The following is a 10000-nucleotide window of genomic DNA, read 5'->3' on the forward strand; positions in this document are numbered from 1 at the left end:
TCTATACTATCACAGTCTTTGCTGGAGTTCTTTTAGTGCATCAGCCGGACGCAAACCATGCACCTTGGGCATCAGTCACTCAAGTCAATCTTTCTGTTCAGATACTAAGCACCTTTCTGAGGATTCGCGCACATCGCAGCATGCAGATCTTTTGAATCTCTGTCACAGATGCACTCTTTGCTACTTTCTCGATGTTTTCTACCATTCTTTTTTTACTGTGCCAAGCGCACCAACAACTACAGGGATCACTATGGTTTTCATCTGCCACATTCTGTGCATTTCAACATCTAAATCTTTATAGTTGCTTTTCTTTTCGATTTCCTTCAATGCAATGTTCTTATTTGATGGGACAGTCATATCAATCAGTTTACAGGTGGAATTTACTGAATGTTTATTATTATTATTATTATTATTATTATTATTATTATTATTATTATCGTTATTATCATTATCCTTTTGTCTAAAGCTATGATAGAGTATAATAACCGGGCCCAATCCTTGTGTATAGGGGAGCAAGGGTGTCACAGTGGTGAGGTGGTGAGAGCACTCGCCTCCCACCAATGTGGCCCGGGTTCGATTCCCGGTTCCGGCGTCATATGTGGGTTGAGTTTGTTGTTGGTTGTCTCCCTTGCACCGAGAGATTTTCCTTCGTGTACTCCGGTTTTCCCCTCTCCTCAGAAACCAATATTGCCATATTCCAAGTCGATCTGGAATGCACGGACACATGTTGAACGAGCTCCTGAGCGCTCTTAAGGTGTTCTGTGGGTAAACAATTTCCATTTCCATTTCCATGAGTTAGACGTTTATTTGATGGATAAAGCCTTTCTTAGGATGTGAGATGTTCCAAGCAGTGTGATCTTCTGTAGGTCTTTGATTTGCATGTTGCCCGGGATCATTTGGATGTATCTCTCCATCCCCTTCTTTATAAGTATCAGGGCTCCTATCACCACTGGCACTAATATGGTTCCGTTAGATCTTAATTTCAAGGTCTTTATACTTAGACAGTTTTTCGGTTACTTTTACTGAGGTGTTTCTGTCAGTCAGGATGGAAATGTCAATGCGTATACGCAGGCAAGTATTTTTCTTTTTTGTTTTCGATGACAATGTCTGGTTTGTTGGTTTTCATCGCACGATCTGTCTGTATTGGCATGTCCTATGACACTGTTTGCGGCTCGTACTTGGACTATCTTTTCTTTGTGCTAATGTTAAATTAATGATGAAATGGTATATGAAATGATTCATATACCATTTCATCATTGATTCATTCCTCACGGGAACATTAGAACCCACAAATGACCAGCTCCCATCTTCAGTGACTTCATAGCTCAGTTGGTTAGAGCGTCGCACCGGAATCGCGAGGTCACGGGTTCAAACCCCGTTGAAGTCCTGAAATTTTCAGGCTTCTCTACGCAATTGTTAAAATTGCGTTCATAACTGCGAAGATCATAACTTCACTTAATGTTAAATTCTTTACAGATATTCCAGTGCAGGTATGTGACATCCTTGTTTTGTCTTTAAATGTATTCAGACTTGGCTAGCTCAGGGCATCCTGCCACAATAGGATCAACAATTTCCTGGAACTGAGCAAATGTCCTGCATGGTGGATCTGTGCCATCTTTGAGTATTTTGCTTTGGTAGCAGTTGGTCATCATGGCTTGGTCTTGTGCAGCGATAATACAAATCCCTCTGTTTCAGATTTCAGCCCAGCTGTTTTAAGCCATTTGTTAGTCGCATGTTGGTCAACATCTTTCTCACCTATTCTCTTAGGGTATTGCCCATGCATTGGTTTCTCTTCCCATTTTTTCTTTATTTGTTCTTGAGCACGATGCTTTGCTTTTCCTTTTTTTATTACTATTATTATTATTATTATTATAATTATTATTATTATTATTATTATTATTATTATTTCGACAGTGGACACCATGATTATCGTAGTGATAAAAATAGCAACAGTATTAATACCTAGTAGAGAGTCAAAAGAGTCACGGAGATTACAAATTATAGTTCATACATAAATCATTAGTAAGAATAGTAAGATCCTTGTGTCTGATGAAACGTGTTTCGTGTTTTGGGCATAAATTCCCATTCTTAATTAAATTTGAAGCAAAGAATTTTGAGTCCCAGAAAAAAAAAATGGACTATAGAGGGCATGAAATAGTACAGGTTAGCACACGTTTTATCAAGTCCAAAAATATATATTTTCCCACTATTGCAACATAATAGATTAAGTGAACTCCACCAAAATTGTTCGGGATATCTGTAACTCGAACAAAAAATCATGTTTATGTCAACTTACAAATTTTGAAAGACACGGCTAATTTCCTCCTGGGCTCAGTTGTTCAAAGGACGTATAACTTTATCCGGTGGATAAGCCACGAGCCAACGGTTTCTGTTTGCGCAAATGTTTATTATTTGCGCGCGTAACTGTGAATATGCATACTCTAAACACATCTAAGTACAGGAGTGTCCTCTTTGTCAGAGTTTAACGCGAAATATATTTTACACTTATCCACTGCATAAAGTTATCCCGCTTTTGAAGAACTTGGGCCTGGACGTTTGGATTGATTCTGTTTATAACTGAGTATCTGTATAGCAAAATGAAACTTCTGCTATTTGCAAAAAAGCTTCGAAATTGTTTTTTAATTTCCAGGAATTTGTAGGAAATAGTGATTGGAATACAATTGTGAGGCACCGATTTCCGGCTGAAAACGTCAGAAAAGTCTCAATCAGACCGCAAACGTTTCACAACAACGTGGCCTTCAGATTTGAACTCTACGGATGCACCATGAGTAAGTTTATACAGTGTAATTTCAAGATTTCCACTTCTCTTTTGTAATTGCGTAAAGACCAGTTGATCATTCAGTTGAGAGCCTGGGTATGACTTCTTCCATTGACAGGTAAGAGCGTTGTCGTAAACTGCAAAATCTGCAAAATCCCTGATGGGAGGAATTTATTGATATAAATCCCTTGACTGGCGTATCCCTCGAAGGAAGAAAAATCTCCCCAAAGGGGGTAACATGAGTTATCACGAGATTACCACTCAAAGTATCAAGATTAGTGGCAAATTACGCAAAGGTGGAGTGTTGTTTTGTTGTTTCCCACAGTAGTTTTGCAACAGGTATTGGCCGTTTGTATACTAGACACCAATAATTCGTCTCGACGGATTATACGTCTCCAGTGTAAAAACGGCCATTTTCCCTAATGTTTTTCAAAGGGGTTTACGTAATCTTTACATGGAGAGAAAATCATGAAATAAGCCAGATATATACATGAAACGTCGGCTTCAAGGCAATATAACATTTATGTGGCTGCAAACTTCCGTTACCGGTATTTATCTCTCACTTAGAACAGAGAGCGACAATTATAGTAAAAAATGGAGCCTCCGGCTTTATTTTCGCATTTCCCATGAATGTTTGCTTCCAACACTTGTTCCCCATAAGTTTAAATTATTGCAATAGAGAAAGAGGTAATACGTTTTTCCTCAAATTATGGCCGCGATCAGCTATAACATATGATTAAATAAAAAAATATTGAAGAATTTCATTGGAGAAGTCGAAGGTTTTGCTGCAACCTGCTGGAGAGATGACGCATTTGATTTTTCCTTATCTGCAGAAAAGTCTGTTATATTGTGGCTCAAGTGGACAAATGAAAGTTGCACATTCGAAATGTTACAGGACAAGAGGTCCGATGGATTTGAAAGCATTAACGCCCAACTTCAGAGCGAGGTGAAAATTTCGTCGCGTTTTTGGCTCAGTGCTTCTTGCATTCATAAATTCGATTATTATTTCCACTGCAGAGTTCAAGTCCCCTATTTTTGGCTATTTATTCAATCTTTAAATTGTCGAAGGTCCCACTGGCAGATTGGCCCTTGTTGTGAAAGTGGGAGCACTGAGGGATGGCTCAGGAGTTAGAGGACTCGCCTTCCACCAATGTGGCTCGGGTTTGATTCCTAGACTTGCTGTGATATGTGGGTTGAGTTTGTAATTCTCTACTTTTGTTTTTCTTCTGGAACTCCAGTATTCCCCTCTCCTCAAAAACCAACGTACGATTTCATCTGAGTTGATTTGATTTGATTTGATGTCTGTAGAGTGTCCCAATTAGTGTTCTTCTCCAACCCCCCACCCCCTTCAACTCCCATCACTACGACATAACGCTCGGAGTAGGCAACGATCACAAAAGAGCACGCATTCACCACCAACACCACAGAAACATGGCATATCTTACTGAGAGAGTGTAGGGAAGCATTGTTACCGGCTACATTACTGCATTACATTACTTCATTGAGAAACAACCAGTAGTTCTAACCCTAACCCTAACCCTAACAAAGACGTGCTATTAAATTATTGCGCAACAGCCACCTCTATTTTTGTCTCGGACAGGAGTTTCGCGAGATCAGCAACCTTCCAGGAGTTCAAGTGGTCAAACTCGAACATCTAAGGTATTTCAAAAGGTTTTGTAGCTTTTTAATCAGAGGACAAATGTTCTCCCTAGTTGATGAAATGAAGATATGATGATGTTTTAAATGATGATTCGGGAAAGAAATATTCGGAGCTCTACTTTGAAGGACTCAAACTTACGAGTCTTTCAGCAGGTATCCAAAAACATTGTGTTTTTGGCCACTTTAGAATAGTCTTTATTTGGACTTGTTTGTTTTTTGTCTTATTTCTTTTGTTTTACGTTATCTCTGCACCGGTAGCTGCAGAAGAAACCAAACCTTCGACTTTCCGATTGGAAGATGAAAGATTTGTCATTACACTTACTTCCGCCATACTGCTCGGAATGAAATTCTTGAAGGGATGCATTCTCGGCATATTCGAATTCAGTCTCATGAGAAAGATGATAATTTTGTGTGTAAGAGTGTCGTAGGTTCGACTCCTGCAAAGAGGCAATTGAGATTTTTTCCGAGAATCCCCAAGTCAACATAGAGAAATATTTTTTAGTACTAAAACAGTGGATAGAGTTGAAGGGTCGCTCTCCTTGGCTACTCAAGACTCAATCTCTGAATATCCTCCGAGCAACTCACGCGGGATTTGCGCCCGAAAAAAATTGTAATTGTTGCAGGAATAAATGAGTTTAAATCATCTTTTTGTGCTATATTATCTCACTGTTTTAGTATATACTAAAACAACTATTCACTTTAGTGTCGGTGGCTAGTGCTGGATATTTACCTTGCCGCTTCGTGGCTGGGTAAATATCTACCACTAGCCACCTCCACTTCGGTGAATAGGACGATCACACGACGTTTGGAGTGCATATCGTTTATTTGTATCCCTCGTAAAATCATTTGCACCTTCGCGGATGCCCGATAAAAGTGATGTGATTATCATTATTATCAATACGCAAGGCCAAATCGTACAAATTTATTTAGAAAAAAAAATTAACAGAGATGTAGCATGAAACTGTAGTATGGAAAGTTGTTGCTACAATACGATCAGTTAAACAAGAGCAAAAAAACTCATCCACAAAATTTCGCGCCAACTCTGGCATTGAAATGGTATCCTCAGGATCTCATTGGCCAAGCCAAATTGTTTAAAATCTCTGCATCCAATCAGAAACAGGGCGGCAAATTCATTTTCAGCCCGGGCATTTCCCGTTTGGTCCGCCCCTTTGGGGAGTGGTCAATTAAGTATTATTCTATTGAGTAGCCAATCAGAGCGCGCCTTCAACGTGATCCATTGTTTTAGTATTTTTTTATTAATCATGTTAACTTACGAATGGCTCACGTTGGAAAACAGGGATGATGCAGCGGTGAGAGCACTCCCCTCCCACCAATGGTTCCTAGACTTGGCATCACACAAGTGTTGGTTCTCTACTTTACTTCGAGAGGTTTTTCGCGGGGTAATCAGGTTTTCGTCTCTCCTCAAAAGCCAACAAACGATTGATACATGTTAATTTGATTTTATTTCTGTAAAGTGTCCCCAATTAGTGCCTTAGTGCTAAATATACAGTTGACATTATTATTGCCATTAATCTAGGCCTGGAAGCCTGATCGTTGAGCTTAAAATTGGAATGGACAAAGAATCTCAAATGCAGGAAATGATCAATGGGATCAAGAAAACAATAACGAATTCTTCCAAATTCGACAGCAACTATCTGGTTGTTAAAGATCTCCAAGGTACGCACAATGGATCCACTTCCAAACGAAATAGTGAGGTTGATGTTAAAATAATTATCTCAGCATCTTTAAAGGACTGTGTCACGGCACTACAGCTGCTTGTGTCGGGAGCCCATTACGCGGAGCTTCCATCGGTATTTTACCCCCAGAAATAGAAAGATACTGGAAAGGTTGACTCAGAGGGTTAATATGGAACATGGAGGCTCCGGTTAATGGGTTCTTGTTTGTATGCAGTTTTAACAGTTACTTGCCCCTACCCGCTATGCGTTTGTTAATGTTGACCCAGAAATTACTTCGTGACCAAAAAATGTCTGTCAAGCGTACACAATTTAAGTGACAAACAGCAGAGATAAAAGTTTTTAAAAACTGTTAATTTGAAGAGTTTTCAAAAACCCCAATTGCAACCCATTTCAATCTTCTTGAATTTTCCTATACCTGTCTAGTTTTGTATTTTCCAATGGAGTGCTTCATCTCTAACCCCATTACCCCAAAAACTGTTGTCTGTTACACGTTTTGTCATGGGTTGGGAACATTAATTTTCTGTTTTATTCAAGCCTTCCTTCAATGTGCTAAGTATTTAGTTTGAAGTTTCGTTTTATTTGATTGCCAGTTCCCAGTCGTTGAATTTGGCTGAATTTCGTGAGACAATTCCTTTAATTAAGCAGCTGCACAAAAAGAAAACATTTCAGGCGTATTTCGAGAGCCATGAATCCTTGTTTTTTCTTTTTTTTTTTTAAGCAGGACGTTTGGACACATGATGCTTTCATTATTATTTTTTCTTGTCTCCAAAACATATCTTTAAAAAGACAGGTTTCCAATATGTCGCATATGGCTCTTTAGATTGCTCCCGAAAAATTATATGTGACTTCCTGGCACACGTGTCCCACAGAGCAGCCATCAATGTGACGATTGTCCTGAAAAACAATCAAGCTAACAGAAAATATAATCAGTTTCAAATAAGTGTGGAGCTGATCGCCGAGAAAGAAAAATGGTTGTCTAGAATAGTTCTACAAGTGATTTTTTGTTCATTGCATCAAGTTGCTACGACAAAACTTTGCATGGGCATATATGCCTTAAGAACCTACCCTGCACATAACTCATTTTTAAAAGACAACTTTTCCAGCAATTTAGGTGTAAAAGCTAATATATTCTTTGCCTTTCCAGGTTCATTTTCGTGCAAAGTCCCGAACATTTCGTTTGTAAACCTCACGCAGATACCCCAAACTACTACTGAAATCCTGCGTTCATCCAGTTACGACATAAAAGCATTAGTGAAAAGCCGCAACCGAATTCGAAAGATGGCCACAGTGACATGGAGAATATTTCATTTACGCAACTCACACAGTTTCTATTTGGACTGGAAAAGTGTATTTGAATCATCCCAGGTTTTTAAACAAGAGGAGGTTGCTTTAAGAAATGAAACATTAATAACGTGGGAGATTTTACCTTTTGCCCTCATTAATGGTCTACACTACATTGAATTGACAGTTCAAATGAGCAATGCTTCAAATTGTGTTGACTACAAGTATGGATTTCTTCGAGTCAAAGGTAAGAGCGTTGTCGTAAACTGCAAAATCTGCAAAATCCCTGCAGACACTTTCAATATCGATCGTGCCGTAAGTTTCCTGCAAAAAAACTATATCATATTTCCGTTCAGCTAGCCAGCAAAAGAGAGCTTTCCTCTTTGTGGACAATCGTATCCCTCGAACATTCAGAGACAATAATTTGAAATCTACGCAAGATTTTTCGAATGCGAAGATGCAAATTTATCAAAAAGTAACAAACGGAGCGCAAATTCTGTGTAGCGCACAGAGAATGTCACTAATTTGAACAAAATGAAGTATGATCTGAACACAATAGGGTCATTCTTAACACTTAAACACCACACTAAAAATAATAACTTATTATAAGAGCTGCTGATTGCTGAATCATGTACGCAGCCCTTGGGATTTAGATCTTTTGGCATATTTGCATTTTATGAAAAGGTGACACTACCGCTCCCGCTGCTTATAGCTAGAAAAAATACAGTGCATCATCAATAATGATCGTAACGTTGGAAAAAAAAGAGAGAAGTAAAGCAAAAACATTACAGTTTTAAGTAACCACATGTCCATCAATGATAAGCTTGTCAGGTTCTTTCCTATCGAAAAAAGCTCTCTTGCCTTCCTCCCTCGCGCGCTTCAGGCGTGGCCATAATTTTCTTCTCCGCTCCTGTATTTCCCTTGGGTAGTCAGCATACAACTTAACATCAATCTCATCTTTCAATTCCAATGCTCGTTTAAATACCTTCTCTCGATCGGGAAAGCGGAGGAAGCGGGCAATAATCGGTCGAGGAGAATCTGGCTTCTTTGCTCCAATTCGATGCACGCGCTGAAACTCAATAGGGCCGTTTATACGAGAGAAAATAAGCCATGGCTTACTCTGGCCGCGGCTTACATAAGACGCGAACACCGCGTATAAATGGTACAAAATCTACGTTCACGGCTTTCTCAAGCCGCGGCTTATCCTGGCCAGGAAGTTTATACTCGTATAAATAGTTCCTTTCGCGTATTACGTACGCCGCGGCTTATTTTCTCTCGTATAAACGGCCCTAATGTCGCGGGCATTTTCCACTTCAAGCTCCCGTTCCATAAAACGATAAATAGGTTCCGTAGCGTTCTCTTCCGTTCTGTCGGTAGACTCAGGGATGTTAAAGAAACGCAGATTCTCGTGTCGGGTGTACACATCTTGGTAGAGGATGCGGTTATTTAGGAATTTCATTTCCGCTTCATTTTCCTTCACTCTTGACTTTAATTGCTCTATCTCGCTATTTAAAAAAGTTAAACTTCTGTCCGACGGCCTTCTCGAAATCATCAGTTTTGGCGCTGAGAGCAGCAACTTCTCCTTTAATACCGTTTACGGAGGATTCCAGGTTGTTGAATCGTTGTAGGACTCCTTCGACCATGCTCTCTAAACTGGTCAACTTTTGTAAAACCAGTTGTAGCTTCGGGCCAAAATCTTCCGTCGTGTCAAGCGCAATTGTGACTTCGTCGTCAGCTTCAAACGAAGACTCGCAAAATCTCTTTTCTTTCGGTGTCAGAACTCCACTTTATAAACTACTACTACTTCCTCTAGTTTTCCGCTTTGAAATACTAAAAAATTCTGCCATACAAGAAATAGTTACACCAAAAATCACAAATAAAGCGGTTGCGGTTTCGCTTGCGTCTTCACTCGGCCATGGCAGACCCAGACCCCCACGGAAGGTGGCGCCGCCATTCATCTGCTCGCTTCCTTCTGATTGCGTATTTCACCGGTTTTCTTCACACTGAAGTAGGCTTCTACACCCAAAACGTCTTTGAAATTACTGACACTTTTTGATATTTATTTTATGTCACTCTACTTTTTTATTCATTTTAAAGTGTCACACATCTCCTACAAAAAGTGTTTGTTTATAAAACTGGAGTGATGTGGTAAATCCTAGACGTGTTAGTTATCGCAGTCGGGCTGCTGCATTTGGCTACACGTTGTAACTTATTAATAGATTTGGCTGGTAGACCCGACGGCAAACTATTACAATAACCTAATCTTCGCATTAAAACTGCCTGTACAAGGGATCATGTGCGTTCAGATTGCGTAAGAGCTATTTTCATATTCTGCAGAGTTGGTTTAATTAACCCATTTTGTATCTCATCCCTCTTTTCCCCAAAACACCTACTACGCATGCACAGGGCTCACAGGGTAACAAAAGAGTTCAACTTTTTATTCACCCTTTCCAATTAGCTAATCTAAGCGGCACAGTGTCTTTGATTCACTTTTAAAGCCTTGTTATCAACTACTCATCACATCTAAAGTTGCATGTTTTTCGACAGCTGATCCTCACGGTGTGATTGAATTTACACAGGTTTT

At 39.5% G+C, this 10000-nt stretch overlaps 1 protein-coding gene across 1 annotated transcript in view; it reads left to right on the forward strand.

The window, feature by feature from the left end:
* LOC138000951 (uncharacterized) overlaps window positions 1-10000 on the forward strand; it is a 106905-nt gene that overhangs the window by 17587 nt on the left and 79318 nt on the right. Inside the window, exons 7-11 of the mRNA XM_068847619.1 lie at window positions 2651-2789; window positions 3613-3725; window positions 4380-4438; window positions 5976-6115; window positions 7280-7663. Coding sequence (XP_068703720.1) covers window positions 2651-2789; window positions 3613-3725; window positions 4380-4438; window positions 5976-6115; window positions 7280-7663 — 835 coding nt within the window. The remainder of the gene's footprint in view (window positions 1-2650; window positions 2790-3612; window positions 3726-4379; window positions 4439-5975; window positions 6116-7279; window positions 7664-10000) is intronic.

The sequence above is a fragment of the Montipora foliosa genome, chromosome 4 (assembly GCF_036669935.1).
Source record: "Montipora foliosa isolate CH-2021 chromosome 4, ASM3666993v2, whole genome shotgun sequence".
NCBI classification, from domain to species: Eukaryota; Metazoa; Cnidaria; class Anthozoa; order Scleractinia; family Acroporidae; genus Montipora; species Montipora foliosa.